The following is a 15,505-nucleotide window of genomic DNA, read 5'->3' as shown; positions in this document are numbered from 1 at the left end:
GACACATACACAAAGGTGAAAACACAGTAGGACTTTTGTAGTAAAAGCCTACCCTGTAAAGAAAAAGAACAGAAAAAAGAAAGTAGTTAAGAATCTCTTCAAGAATCAGAGAAAGTGACCTGTTTGCAGAAAAGAGCCAGCAAAGAGCCTTTTCCTTTCCAAGTCCTCCTTACAGGATTACTACAGTAAAACCAGATATTTTTAGTGTCAGTGTAAAGCTAACCAATTAATAAAAAAAGGAGAAAACCTTCCACCCCTCACACTGATGGCTATATGTAGTCTGTTAATGTCAAGGATTTTTTTGCAGCATCATTGGGTTATAGATCAAAAAGAGTGTGATGGACAACCCCAGAAAGAAGTGAAAAGAAAACTGAAGAGAGTAGTTTTGCCTTCAGTGTTTTGGGCCAAGATGTCAAAGCAGTCTTCAGGGACCAAATGCTTGGGGGTTTTCCAGTTTATTTTTGGTCTTGGGTATTAATGTTGCATCATGATTTCATTATTTCCTCTTTTTCTCTGTTTCTTTCTTCTCCTGCCCAAAAGGTTTGCATGGCAGTGGGGAGTCTTCATTCCTTTTTTATTGATTCCCAGTGAAGGTTCAGCTGCCCTGGGCAGAAGTCAGCGTCCGAATTGAGTCTCAGATTTGATTACACAACATACTTGCGGCTCTGTGATCTGTTCTGCATTCTGTTTGGTTGGGTTTGACTTCAGAGTAAAAGCAGCATTCGAAGTTATACAGTGCTGTAGAGGCATAATTCAAGAAGCTATTGTAGCCAGTGAAGAAGCAAGCTTATTAGGCTACATCCTGGAATAAAGTGTTCTCTGCTGGATGAAATGATTGTGAGCAAAATTAAGTAATTAATTTGTGGGAAACAGACAATTATGAAAAAAGAAACTGTGATCAAGAAGCTTTTTTTTACTCCCCTGTGTAATAAAATGCAAATACAAAAAAAATCTCATTGTGTATTGCTACCAAGCACTTGCCTCTGGGTCTTTTTGACTTTTGTTTAAACCCCACCTGCCTTGAACTACTCAACAGCATATGCTATAAGTTTATGATGTTCTGCTTTAATTTTATATTTGGTTTAAAATTTTTTCTGCCATTGTCTGCCTCATTGAGGCTTTTGATGATAGGGCAATGGAAATGGCTTAATGGAGTCTTATATATATAGTCTGATAAATAGCTGGGAGCTTTTTGCTAACACCACTGGTCAGGCACAGTGTTCTAGATAATGCTGATGAATGAATGAAGTTTGGGACTCTAAAAGGTTGTTTTGTTTTTGTTTGTTTGGGGTTTTTTACAGTGTATTAATTTGAAGCTATGTATAACTGAATGCTTGCTCTCTTTTTCTCCCTTCTTCTTGCTTTTTCTGTGATTGCATCTTTGAGTTTTTTCATCTCGGACCTTGTCTGGGTACCAGAACTGGAAGAAGGACGTTTGTCCTTCCTTTATTGTCTTCAGTGTTCCCACTGCTGGCTCTGTGTGACCTAGATGAGAGAGATGTACCATTTTATGTGGAATGAACAAAGTTAGACTGAAGGGGCTGCAAGATTAGTAAACTGAGACAAGTAAAAGGAGAAGTCAAGGTGGTAGAGGGATTAGACCTGGGCTTAATTTGGCTTTATAGATTGAGAAAAAGGGTAAAAGAAAGAATCGGGGGGGAGGGAAGGCAGGAGAATAAAGCTGGAAAGAAAAGGAATGAAGGAAAGGGAATGGGGGGCACAGTAAGTTTTGAGACATTTTGTATATACTTTTGGTGCCCTGTTGTAAATGGAATCTTTCATGCCCAGCCTTCAACTGAGGGCGCATATGAGTTAAATTATTTTTCAGAATGGTTGGAGATGGTAGCTGTTTTGAGGAGTGCTCTATTATGTATCATTTTTCAAGAGAACATTATCTTCTAGCTCTGGTGACGGAGAAGCCTTAGTTTTGAATAGTGATAGGGGAAAAAATTACAGTTAAAAGTCACCAAAATATTTTGCATCACTGACACTAACATTTGTAATTATCAGATATGTTTTTGGCATCTCTTCTTACTTTAATGAAATAATTCAATATCTCCAATCTTATATTTGGAATTTCATAAAGGACACAATTTTCATTTTCGTTACCTGGTACTATGAAATTACATTCACCAAAATAAACCAAGTAATTGAGGGGATTGAGAGAATATGTTTGGTTTATATGTAACAAGGTGCCTGACTGTTTTGCTTAAACCTTATCTTTTTAGTATGAAATGGTGGAATAGTGCTTCAGAATTAAAGCCCTCCCTCCAACCTTGGGTAAGCAGGCCATCATACCTCAGTGATACTCCCCTTCTTTTCACTGGTCTTGTTTTGTCACCTCAAAACACCTTTCCCTGGGTGTATCGGATGTGTCTAACCTCTGACTTTTTCTTATATTTTTGGAGGCTTTATTTTGACTGTGTTTCTTCTCTCTCCCTAAAAGGGAAAATACAAGGTGTGGAGGGAGGATTAAGGTATCTTTCTTCATATGCTTTAAAGGTGTGTCACCCACAGACATTGTGATATTTCTAGAACAATGGGCTTAAAGCCCTTTTCTGCAAAGATAGATGCATATAAGTGATGGTTAACACCACTGTGTGCCTGTTGAGAACCAGGGGAGCACTCAGATGTGTGAAGTTATTTGGGCACGGAGGATTTCTGGGACAGAGGCTTTAGTCTATCATTACTGTGATGAAAGCAAGCTGCTGTACAAACCTGCTGTTTACATATGAGCTGTTCTATGTACCAAATTGGCCATTTTAAGGGTTTCTCAGTCATTGAAAATAAGGCTATTGTAAGACTAATTTTAGGCCTTGCAACATGTGTTCATAATGTTACGTGCTCTTTAATACCCCAAATACCTAGTTAACCAGACACACCATTTCACTAACTACAATTTTGGAGTTTGGTGAACTTCACAACAGAAATAACTGTTGTACTCTTTTGAATATAACATTGTCAGTTTAAATCAGACACTATTTCAGACCATGTAGAAGAAGAGTAATTTGGAAAAATTAAATTGTATAGGCTTTTAGACGTTAAAATGAAAAAAGACTGACTTAACTAGTTCAGGTTACCACACATAGTATCTGTCTCTTTTGGTAAAGAAAACCCACACAATGCTTTTCATGGTATCGTAGGGAAGGGAATACACACGGTGGTAGTGGTTATGAACAATGAGAACACAAGCTGCTTGTAATTGAGAAGGGAAAATGACTGTTCTGCTTTTAAAGACTAGACAAAGGGCTGTATTGGGCAGCCAGTCTATAAGCAGTGACCTTGGAAGAGCTGTTGCAGTTCAGTATTAGGTGAACTCTTGCAATTTTATGTAGCAAATACAAAGTTGTATCTGTTTTACACTGCAGACTTCTTGTTATTATTTTCCCTTGTATCTAAAGTTTATCTGATAGAACATCCAACTACTTACACCTTTTATCTTTTCCAACTTGGACTTAATTTTTAGACTTATGTAGAAATTTTGCATGTCCCTTATTCCAGTGAACACGTTTAAGCCAACAAGTTAGCTATTTCTTTGCTGTGACTGCTTTTTATTATCAGCTCTAAGACGTTCTAGGCCTTCAGTAACCACATCAGATTCTTAAATGAGCAGTGATTTTCCAGACTCTGTTAATACAAGTCCTTTATATCCTTTATTTCATTTTCTCTTGAATATGGAGTTGAACTTAGTGTTGACTTCTATAATCGACATAATAAATGCACTGACAGTTCCTTCTTCAGGCTATAAAATTGTTGTTGCATTTCTTCCTGCTAAGAATGACTTTTTATTTAAAGACTTACAATAAGATTACAGACTTCTTTCCAGGTGCTGTTGAGATAAGGAGTTGAGAGTGCTCAGGGATTTCTGTTGTACTACTTAAATTATGCGCATTACATTGACTTAAAGTTCAGAGGTGCTTAGGTTTGTTTTTTCACAGGCAAAAAGAAATAGTGAGAATGCATAAATGGCTCTGAAAGTCACGTCACTTTTGGATATTCAAGAGCTTTGATTCAGTTGCTCATGTTGAGAAGGTGATTGTAGGAGGCCGCTCTTCAAAACCATTTCCTTGTCTGGATGACAGCAAATAGAAACATCTGTTCAACCCAGTAGAAGACACCAGTATTTTAGAACAGAGTACCTGTGGCTCAAGGGTTACCTTTGTCTTGGAGGTGATAGTCTTTAAGGTTTGAAAATGTATTTTTGCTATATGTATGCTCTCCCCCCCCCCCCCCCCCTTTATTCTCACTTGTTTTTGCATCTATAGAGATAACAGTATTTTCTCAACATTTGTATTGGAGCCATATTTTTAAGATTTAATACGTTGACATATGACGTAAATGTAGTATTCTTTTATGTCCTACTCTGTGCTAAAAATATAATTTATGGTACACAGCTTGTGACATTGGCTTATAACATAAACCACTTCCTTAAGAACATACTTGGAAAATTATTCAAGAAACTAATGCACTGTAAGATTTTTTTTAAAAAGAGTTGTCTGTCTTGTCACTTTGAGAGGTGAAAAGACCTACATAATAAAATTTCTTCCTTTCCTTGTGTCCTGCGTGAATGAAACGGATGCTGGGCTGTGTTGCTGCAGTCACGCAATATCCTCAACTTTGCCAAGCGTGAATAGTCTCAGTGATTTCACTGGGACCCCTTGGTTATGTAAATTATGTGTGTTTGTGTGTATACATACACATGTGCAAGATGTACTGAAGTTTTATACTGAAGTAGTATATCTAAAGGTGTGCATAATGCGTTTTCAGCTCTTGAGAGCATTTTTTTTAATGTAGTTTGACGAAAATTAATCTCTGCAATTTAAAGGATTGTGTAGTTAATGTATGACACATGTTACTGAAGTGGAACACTGAGAATAATAGATCAAGGAACATGATTTTATTTTACCTGCTGGAGAGGAAGGAAAGGAAAAACAATGTGCAGCTCTTACATATTCCATTACAACTGAACTATGGGAGTCTCATGTAAAATGGTTTTCTTACCAGTAATTGCAAGATAGGAGCAGCACAAGATCATACAGTAAACATAGATTAATATATGTATATAATAACATCTGTTTCAGTTGTGAGCAGTTACATACTCAGCTTAAGATTTCCTATCTTTAGAGGCCGGTTAGTTGAAGTGCTCGGATTTTGCCAAAGCTGTAACAGTCACTGTTGGATGATGTATCACCTTGGTTAGTATTCGTGTGGGTTGGTGCCTATTTTGAGTCTGCGGCTTTTAAAGGACTGGGAGCATTTTGTCAATGTCTGGAGAAATGCAAGCTTAAGTATGGACTTGTGTTTATTATGTTTTGTGTGTCCCCGTTTTTTTAATATCAGTACTGATACTATGCAGCTATAATACCAGGATAATAATCACAAAAAATTCGGAGACACCGTACAATTTGAGTTAGGTATGTTTGAATCTGACTTCACTGCCGTAGAGTTTAAAGTTCTGCAGTGTGGAGCAGGGGGTGGAGGTGCAAGCGGGGTAAGCTGGCCCCGCGGAGCCGGGTTACATCGTTCTTCCTCCGTGGTAATCATGTTGATGTTTGAAAAGAGTAAATAAAACTGCCGGGAGCCAGGCTTCCCCCCCCACCCCGGTGCTAATACGTGAATTTTCCCTTCCAGAGACAAGGCGAGTGTGACTCTGAGTGGGTCTCTGCTGGTGCGGCTCCAGAAAGGCGAACAACGTGCGTGCAGATCCCGGGGTTGTTGGTAGCTTTGCCTTTCTGACGGAGCGGTGACCCCCGTGCCCTCGGTGGCAGGGCTGCGGGCTTGGCAGCTGCAGGCGTGGGAGGGAACTTGTTCCGTCGCTCGCACGCCCGACCCCGAGACCGTTCCCTTCGACGCTTCGCCCGCCGGGCGGGGCGGGGGCGCCGCGGTCGCCCACACCCCCCCCCCCCCCCCCCCCCCTTCCCCAGGTGGCGGCCGGGCTCCGTGCCGCCCGCCGGCAGCCACAGCCGGCCCCCCGGCTCCCGCGGCGGTGGCGCCCCCCCGCGGCGGGCGGGGCGGGGCGCGCAGGTCGCGGGGCCGCGCCCGCCGCCCGCGCAGCCAGTGGCAGCGGCTGCGGCCGCCCCGCGCTGACATCAGCGGCGGCAGAGCCGGCTCCTGCGCCGAGGCGGCGGCGCGCAGGCCGGATCCTGGTCAAACATGGCAGCGTCCCCCGCGGCCGCCCTTGTGTAAGAAATGCCGCGGCCCTCCTGAGCCGGCAGACGGGCTTCGGGTTCGTCACATCCATGGATGTCTCTGCCGATCCCTATCTGCCCTACGATGGCGGGGGAGGAGATGGTATTCCGCTCAGGGAGTTGCATAAACGAGGTACGCCGAATTTACGTTCGAGTTACTTGTTTGCATATCTGGATGTGTGAGACTGCTGTTCCGATATGAAGCTGATGTGTGGAAGGCTTGTTAATGATCGCACTGCTTTGTTTTGCCAGCCCGATGCCTTTTGTAGGAGGAGATCCCGGGTCTAGCTGGTCCCTGCGCTGTCACTGACTGTTTTCTCTCTGGGCAGATTAGTCCTGCTTCACATCTCTTCGGCTTGTGACTCCATCTTCGATGTGTGGCAGTCTTTCCTTTTTCTCTCCCTCCTTTTTTTTTTTCCCCTCCTCTTCTTTTTTTCTCTTAAATCAGTAAAACCATCTCGTAAACAACACGCATTCCCCCCCCCCCCCCCCAATTGTGGTTATGACTGGCCATGACCAAATTGGCAAGAGTTTATTAAATAGGCTATTTTCATGCCTTTCGCTAACTTGAATAGGAGCAGTGTTTGTCTAGCTTTGAAGTTTCTGTACATGCTTTTAGACTTGACTCTTTGTTGACATATTTGATATGAGAACGGAAAGCTATATAATTGCAATACCTCAGTTAAACCAGTATTGATGAGCTCTTAAGAAACTGGAGCTTTGTCATAGATTATTTACACCGCTGCTTGCCAGGAAACAGATTTAAAAAAGAAAAGAGTGTTATCAGTGTTCAGGGAGGGGGAATCCTCTTTTGAGCTTGCCTTTTGTTTCTTACTGCAAATTTAAAGCAGAATATGTTCTATAAAGGTCTGGTTTTATACTGAGAGAAGTTGTGGCATGTATTGGAATATAATGAAGTTATGCCTTCAAATTCTGAGGATATAAGTGTGGCTTTTTCTTGGTTGGATTTCATGGTTACATTTTCGTGTTTAAAAACAGTAAATGTGGCAAATTCTCAGTTTAGTTTTGTATAAATCAGCTAATCTAAAATTACACAGTTATCGACGTTTATTGCTGCTAGTGATGGTATTAAGAGAGGACGTAGGCTAAGAATAAAGATACGATTTACATTAATTTTCCCCCCATGTTAATTTCTTGTTTCACCTTTCCTTTTAATCTCTATTTCTATAAATAAATTAGCTTACACTTTTTTTATGTTCATCTAGCATTTTTAGCTGTGTTTTAGTAGCTTACACAAAAGGTTATTTGTGGTGGTCTTTTTATGACTTTTAGAAGGTTTTTCAGCATATGTTAAGAATATCAACAAGTTCCAGTATGGCTTATTTTAAGACAAGCACTTTTTTTCTAGGCCCTGATCATTAACTGTATAGCAAGTCCTGGATAGTTCTCCAAGTCAGGCTTATGAGAAATGAAGGATGGTATTTTCTTAGCACATTTGGAAGGTGTGAATTGGAGATCTTATCAATGTATATAAATATGTGAAGGGAGGGTGCAAGGACAGAGCCAGGCTCTTCTCAGTAGAGCCCAGCGACAGGACCAGGGGCAATGGGCACAAACTACTAAAGCGTGGGAGGTTCCCTCTGAATATCAGGAAGCAGATTTCTACTCTGAGGGTGACTGAGCACTGAAACAGGTTGCCCAGAGAGGTTGTGAAATCTCCTTCCTTGAAGATACTCAAAAGCTGTTGGGACGTGGTCCTGGGAAACCAGCTGGGGTGTTGGACCAGAAAACCTGCAGAGGTCGCTTCCAACAACAGCCATTCTGGGAGTTTAGATAAATTTAAAGATGAAACCTGCAAAGGAGCCCTAACGCACTTTCAAACTCTGGAAGTTATGGTTAGACATTGAAATGTGATCAGCTTTATATTTCTGGAAATTACCAGAATTTAGTTGATTTTACAATACAAGAAGTAGATATTTGCAGTGCAAAATGGTGTCTGGCACATTGGAGTATTGCTATTAAACATACAGTTTACAAATAATTTAATGAAAACAGTCAAGGGTTCAACTTGGTGTTCCCATTCTGGTGGCACCACTAGGAACCAACAAGAGAATTCCCAGTTGTGACTTGTCACTTTTTGCAGTTTCATTAAATTCTGTTAGGGCTTGTACTTCCTATATTCTAATACTGTATTTCAAAACCAGTGTTGTTGGTGCTTCTTGGGTTTGCTGTACTGAGGTTAGATTTAAACAAACAAACAAAAAAGAAAACAAAAAAACCAAACAACAACAAAATCCCAACAGTGTTCCCATAATCTCTTGCAAATCTTAATTTGTTAAGTATATATGACTCATAAGAAAATTGAGTCTCCAGACCAGTTTGTTCCATAGATTTCATCAAAATTTGTATTTCTTGCAGATTGCCAATAATACCACAGTAATCTGTTACTGTCACCTAGCTGTCAAAATAAGACTTAAAATGCTAAAAGATAAACCCAGAAATTTAAAGTCTTGACATTTCTTTATTATCTGTGAGTCTAGAAAAGGATACTATCAAGATTTTTTCCTCATGTAGATTTCTGAGCATTGTAAGCAAGTTAGGAGAAAAGAGATAAAGATACTGGGAGAAAACAAGCTTAGTTGTCAAAGCCTGTGGAATTCTTTTCCCTTATTTACATCCTGACAGCTCTTCTGTCCTGCAGAGTAATGTTCATGTCATGCAAAACTGCTTTGTAACATCAAAGCATTTGTTGCACTAATTGACTGCAGTGGCTCACCCTAAGTGGCTGTACCTCAGCAACAATGAAATAACTGGTTAAACCATTAGGGGTCTTTGAGGTTTAATTAACGGGCTTTATTAATCTTCGTTGTGATGAAATACAAAATATTATAATACATTATTATTAAAAGCTTGACCCGTTGGTTTACAGTAAGAAGATACTTTATTTTTTTCAGTGCAAATAAGCTGTAAAATAACACATGGAAAGATTTTTTAAATACTTATTTATTAATTGTGTCTATCTTTTAATTATAATTACTCATCAGTTTTTCTCATCGATAAAAATACAGGTGCTACTGAATACTTCTTATCAGGATTTCCTTTAACTAGCTCTGTCCTGAGATTTCTTTTTATGTCGTACTAAATGCATCATTCCAGACCTCCTTATTCTGATGATATAATGAAATAAAACTGCAGGAGCACAGTTCGCTTCTACTCTCTTCTCTGATAACTAAGAGAGTTAACAGTACTACTCCCCTCAGAGAGGGTTTTTCAAATCCTGATTTAGGATTGCATGTATCATAAGTAACTGACACATAAGCTTTTTCATAAGAATTTTTTCTATAATAATCCATATGCTGGGATATATGTTGTATTAAAAAATATGTAATTTATGTTGCTGATTTCTCTGCCCTTGGATTTATTTTTGCATCATTTTTGCTAGCTGGACCATTTTGAAATTTCCAAATAATGAGTTATCTTGTTTGTCTTACAATTATTCACAGACATGCTCACACTTTTGGATTCCCCTCCTGCCTTTTGTTTCCTAAGTAAGCATTCATTTTACCATTCTTTAAAAATTTGAAATCTCTGCAATAGCAGAACATGTATAGTGGCCAGGCTACCAGCAGCAAAACTTGAGCTTCAGCAAGAATGAGGGTTGTTAACTCCCTTTTATTTGTTACTTATGCATAAGTACGTCTTGAATTTTAGATTTTGCATATCCTCAAGCAAAATTAATGAAATACTGTTACACTAATAATCTGTGATTGAGTCAGTAGCTAGGAGATGTGAAAATTACGTATATAAAGAGCACACCAAACTTACTTATGACTTAGTTTTAGTAAACCTAAGTTTTCTGAGAGACAAGATAACTCACAATCTCATTTATTGCACACCAGTCACCACTGCATGTAGGTGCAACTCCTGTTGCTTAGACTATACTATTAACAGTAACACTGGGGAAACCACTCTACTCTCCCTCTCCAGTTTCACCTGCGATCATAAGCTATGGGGGAAAGGATGTTTAATAATAATCCTAGGAAGAGTCAGATGCATACTGAGCCAGTTCAGATCCTTTAAGTGGTAGAAAGTTACACTTTTGTATTTTAGGCTGCATTTCTGCTTATGGGCCTCTTATGTTTAAGAATTAGTAATAAATCAAAAGCCATTAGAGACCAAAATTCTCAGTGTGACCTTTGAAGTAAATGGGTGTGGAAGTTGTGTACGCATGCTCAGAGCTAGAGTTTGACGCTGTAATTGTATTGTGGCAAAGGAAGAGTAATAAAATTAATTCTTAGACTAATCGGAGGTCCACAGAAAATGTGATTGATTGTTATAGTTGTCTAACATTGACTGCTTTGAGAAGAAGCATTACTTGAAGAAATTCAACATGCTTATGGCACTGAATTTCTGCTGCACTTTGTTCTAAGGTTCCTAGTACGAAAAGGGGATAAGGATTTTCCGTTGAGTTTAATGTATTTGTCTTTGGTGATTAATGTGAAGTACCATGAAATATAACTGCAGTTTGTTGTAGGTAGTCACAGGTGATCTGTCTGCATATGCTGTGTGACTGTTAAGGTTCTCTATTAGGCATGTATTTTTCATTTTAGGAAAAAATTTTGAGGTGTACCGTTATCTGAAATATTAGAAAGCTAATGAAAAAATCAAGATTATGCCCTCCTTGGGCCTGAACATGGCCTAATTGGGGTAATCATATTAGCAGAATTATTATTTTTGTTGCATCCTGTCTTTGTCCTCCAAAACAACGTATAAGTAAGTAGCTCTTATGTACATGCAGCAGCAATGCTTAGAAATCTAATTATTTAAATTCCTGTTGTTCTGACCCTTATTGCCTTGGTGTTGTTAGATGATAGATTACTTCCCTTTTGTAATGTTTGCTTTATCTAACTTCACGTGTCTTTATACCTTTTATTTTTCTCATCTCCTTCCTGCACTGTTCATCTTATATTTATGTTGTAAATTTAGTAGTGTGGGGATCCCCATAACTCTCCACTTGCATATATGAAGTCCCTATTCATTGTAGATGTAATAAATACAATTAATTCTGGTTTTAAGACTACATGAAAAGAAATCTGTAACAATAAAGCCTTTTTTTCTGCTGCACCATAGAAACAGAAGTGTTTCTTCCACCTAAAGTAAAAAGCCACAGCTATTTATGTTAGCTTTTTCTTTTTTTTTAATTATGTACACATTGAGCAATACTTGACATCTGCTTTGCCGCCTTCTCAGATTCCTGTGCATTTGCAGTGGACGCAAGTCTCCAAAAGCCTTGGTTTAACTCTGAGGTGCTACTATTCAACTTTCATTTAACTCCTACAGGTTTTTGGTTTTGGTGGTTTTTTTTTTTTTTTTTTTTTTTTTTTTTTTTGTAGAAGAAGTAGAGGGAAGGGGATTATCACTCAGTACTTTGGTAAAGCATTTTATTTATTTTCTTGTTCTTCCAAACTTGCTGAGTCTTCCTGTTTCCCACCTATCAGATACTTTCCTGCTGATTTTCTTTTTTTTCAGTTTGTGTATATATACTTTTGTCATTTTTGTATGCATTTTGATTGTAATGCAGAGATCAATTTGTGCTTGTAAGCTTTTGGTGCAGTTTAGAAGAGCCAGCTGCAGAGACAGGCTTGAAATTCAGTTACACGCAAAGGGGAACGTGTTACTTGATTACATAGATTTCAAAATCATTAAATCATCAGCGGTAGTGAATGATAGCAGTCTGGCATGACATGCTGTGCCTCTGATTCTGAAACTTAAAAATTACCTCTAGTCAGGAAAAGACAACAGTGCTTAATGACTCCTCTTGAGTGGTTACAGACAATTTAAATAAACTGTCAATTGTTTCTTGTCTTTCTTTAATTGAAAACCTCATATTTTGAGGTCTGAACACGGAGGCGGAGGGAGGCTGAGGCACTAACATGTAATTTGTGTATACAAATCTTCTTTGTTACAAGTGTAAACGATCCTTATGGTGTGAGTTGGGTTCCGGTTGCTTCCCTGCCTCCATTCTCCTTGCCCCTTAATACCCAAGGACACATGGGTGAAGCAAAGCCTTGGATTAGTATCTGGCCTCCGGAAAGCTACAGCCCCTGCTGATTTTAACACTCAGCAGATTTGGATGGTCATGTCAGGGAGAGCTTATTCCAGCCTTCGGTGTAAACTGATTAGCTTCATTTTCACTCACAGAGGTGCATTTATTTTTTTTTTTCTCCCTCCTTTTACACTACTTGGAGTAGCACAAATGAAACATGTTGCAATGCTGTCAGCCAGGATGACTGTTATGTGGAATACTGTGTAGATGTGCACTGTTTAGAAAAAGGGATGCGTGAGCAGCAGCAAACTAGTGTATTCTTGCTGTAAACATTAGCAATTATGTAGCTTCTAGAGAAATACCTTTGAGAAATTGGGTCCTATTATTGCTCTGCCATTGACTCCAGTATTGACATTGTTTATCTGTTACTGTGTTCATAATGCTGAACTGTTTCTAAACATAGCCACCTTTGGGAGTTTTGAGCTCTGTGAAATGGATGTTACTGTATAGTGTGCGGATATTAATATTTATATAGCAGTTTTGAATTGTTTCCAGCAGAAATACATAATTAAAATCTAACAAAGACCCCAAGGGTGCATTTATATATTTCAGTATAACTAGTCTTACAGTTTGTTGCTGTGGAAGAGGGTGAACTTGCTTGTCATTCCCCATCTTTTGGTTCTTACTCTTGCACTGGCTCTTGTTTCTTGTCTGACAGTACAGAAGCTTTATTCCAGCTTGTGTAATAGCAGATTTTTTTTGTTGCTGTTGTTAGTTTCATTTGCTTAGTAGCATTAGCATGTTTGGTTTACTGTGCAACCAGATCCAAGGGTGAGGGTAGACGTGTGTGACCAAGAATGGGAGGGAGAAACAGGGGGAGCAAGATCTTCTATTTGGGTGGCAGCAGTCCGTTAGGTCAGCTCAGCCTTACTGTGTAATTAGGTACTGAGGTATGTCTCATTTCATAAAATGGAGTAAGCTGATACATGCTCAGTTTGATACAGTGGTGTATGTTGTGATGCACATTCAGATGATGTATAGCATATAGAAGGGGTCTTAAAGATTATCATAAAGTTATGGTCCCTTGTTAACTCTGCTAGCCACCCTCTTAGGCCTGTTCATGTCTCAGTTCTGTATCTTACTCTCTATGGAGGCTGTAGCTGTGGAGATTTGTTTTCTAGGTGATACTGGTTAACTGTTCAGATAATCACATAGTGGAGGAGCACATAAAGATCTGTCATGCACCGTTTGATTACCCAGGGTGCAGCATTTGTCTTAAACCTTGATGTTTCTTTTCTGATTTTTATGAGAAAAGAAGGAACACTGCACACAAGGAAAGACTTGGGAAGGATTGTTGAACAGTTATGCAGGAATTATAAGCATCAAGTATATTGCAAAACCCCTTTCTTGTGTGTAACTGTATTTAGATAATTGTGAAGCACTAGCTCCTGCATTTCTTTAATGTCAGGTGTTTTAAGTGTACTTTCAGTGGGATTTTTAAATCATAGAGCGTGGAAAGTAGAACCCAGAGCCTTCCCAGAAGAGAGCACCAGGAAGAAGAGAGAACCGAGGCCCACTCACTGGCTCTTCATTTCTTCATACCAGAGAAGGATAGCAGGACTCTGAAGATCTTTATGATCTGCTGGCTTCCTTTACTGGGGACTTGTTCCAAGAGATCTGTGAAGTGAAAAATGCAACTGTGTATCTATGTCAGCAACTCATGTTTTGATTTGTTAGTGTTTTAAAATGTTTTATTGTGAAAATTTGTGAACTGTACCACAGTGACTGTACAATAGTTAGTAGTGGTCTGCTTGTGTTTTAAAGGTATTTGTCCTTACTGACGTGATCTCTTCTTCTTTTTAAATGAATTAGCTAAAAACTTACCAGACATTTTTCTCTAAAAACCCCACAACTTTCATCAGCTGCCTGTTGCCCAGGGTTGCGTTCAAATCTCAAAGAAATCCACTGAAAAAGGACAAAGGACTGTGGCATAACTATTAGAAGAGGTGAGGCAGCCTTTGAAAGTGCTGTGCATGGCACCTGAAAAATGCTGTATGTGATCTACATAAATCAGCTTTCTGTCATGTTTGTCATGGTTCCAACATCCATCAACACTGAAGACTACTTGTATGAGGCACAAATACAGAATATGAAAAAAGAGATATTCCTTGTCTCAGAGGGGACATAAGGCATGGAAGAAACTGTAATGTATAAAACAACTTGTATGAGTATAGCACAATATTAGTTCTGCAATTTCCTTGTTCTGCTTTACATCAGGAAAGACTAGTTAAACAAGAAGGAGGGTGGATAAGTGTTGGGAGCTAACTGCCGTTCAGTGTAACTTCATGTTTAGGGGGAAATGAAGGAGAGAGAGCGTGGTAAGGACTCCTTTTTCTGTCAAGCATAGTCATTTTGGTTTGGTTTTTTTTTTCATTCTCATTTGAGAAAAACCAACAAAAAAAGCAGCTAACTCTTTGGAGAGGAGAGCTTTTTTATGATATGGGAATCTACTTCTCTTGTTGCAGTTTTGTCTGAGTAGCAGGTTGGTTTGTTTGTTTTTGCTGTACCTTGTTCTAGTCAGGTGTCCCAAAGTCCAGAGTTTTACTGTTAACCTTAATGCTTATTACAATTTTTTTTCTTTCAACATGATGCAATGTTCTGTATTAGGTTTTTTGTTGCCTTTTTTTTTTTTTTTTTTAACAACTTCACTTGAAGCAGTTCTTCAGCACAACCGGAGCTGATTGCTGAGAAAGGATTGTGCTGAAGGCTTGGAATTACATGCATGAAAGGATAACAAAACTCAGCTGCCTTCCCAAAAGGTAGTTCAGGCAAGACCTACAGTGACTGAATCACCTAAAAGAGATAATCTCATTTCTCTGAAGAAGCGTGTTGCTTTTATTGTCTAGGAGCTTACTGTCTGCAAGCTTGCAGTCTGTGATTGCAGCACCTTCCTAGTTATGTGTAGAGAATACAGGTTTGTTAAGATGGTAGAGGATGTCACCTGCCTTAGTTTTGCAAAGTGTGGATGGATTGTGTTGAATTTGCTTTGTAAGGATTCCTGTGAGGTGTATTGAGTGTCTGAGAGGATCAGTGTATTACTGTTTCCCTCCCTGTAGTAACATGGGATATTTTGAAATAACAGTAATAATACAAGTTCTGCCTGCCACTTTTAATATCTGCTTCCCAGTGTAATAAAGTCTTAAGCAAACTCATACGTAACAAAAAGAAGGCACTACTTTATTTACAGCTGCAGAATGGCTCAGGTATGTTCATATGGAAAATGAGGGTGTTCTCTTACAGCTAGATGTTG

The 15,505-nt window shown here is 39.1% G+C and overlaps 1 protein-coding gene across 7 annotated transcripts in view; it reads left to right on the top strand.

Annotated features, from left to right (window-relative positions):
- The window catches only part of CLCN3 (chloride voltage-gated channel 3), a 70,766-nt gene that overhangs the window by 23,385 nt on the left and 31,876 nt on the right, over window positions 1–15,505 (top strand). The window contains exon 1 of one of the 7 annotated variants that reach the window (XM_080372327.1): window positions 6,077–6,321. The exons of 5 other annotated variants lie outside the window; for them this stretch is intronic. In XM_080372327.1, the coding sequence (XP_080228453.1) occupies window positions 6,240–6,321 (82 nt within the window). In that variant the 5' untranslated portion in view covers window positions 6,077–6,239. Of the gene's footprint in view, window positions 1–6,076; window positions 6,322–15,505 lie in introns of those variants that run through there. One more of the 7 variants, XM_080372331.1, reaches the window with a different exon arrangement.

This window comes from Falco punctatus (genome assembly GCF_963210335.1).
Source record: "Falco punctatus genome assembly, chromosome: 1".
NCBI lineage: Eukaryota > Metazoa > Chordata > Aves > Falconiformes > Falconidae > Falco > Falco punctatus.
The sequence above is the reverse complement of the archived record's forward strand: the minus strand, read 5'-3'. Positions and strand labels throughout refer to the sequence as shown.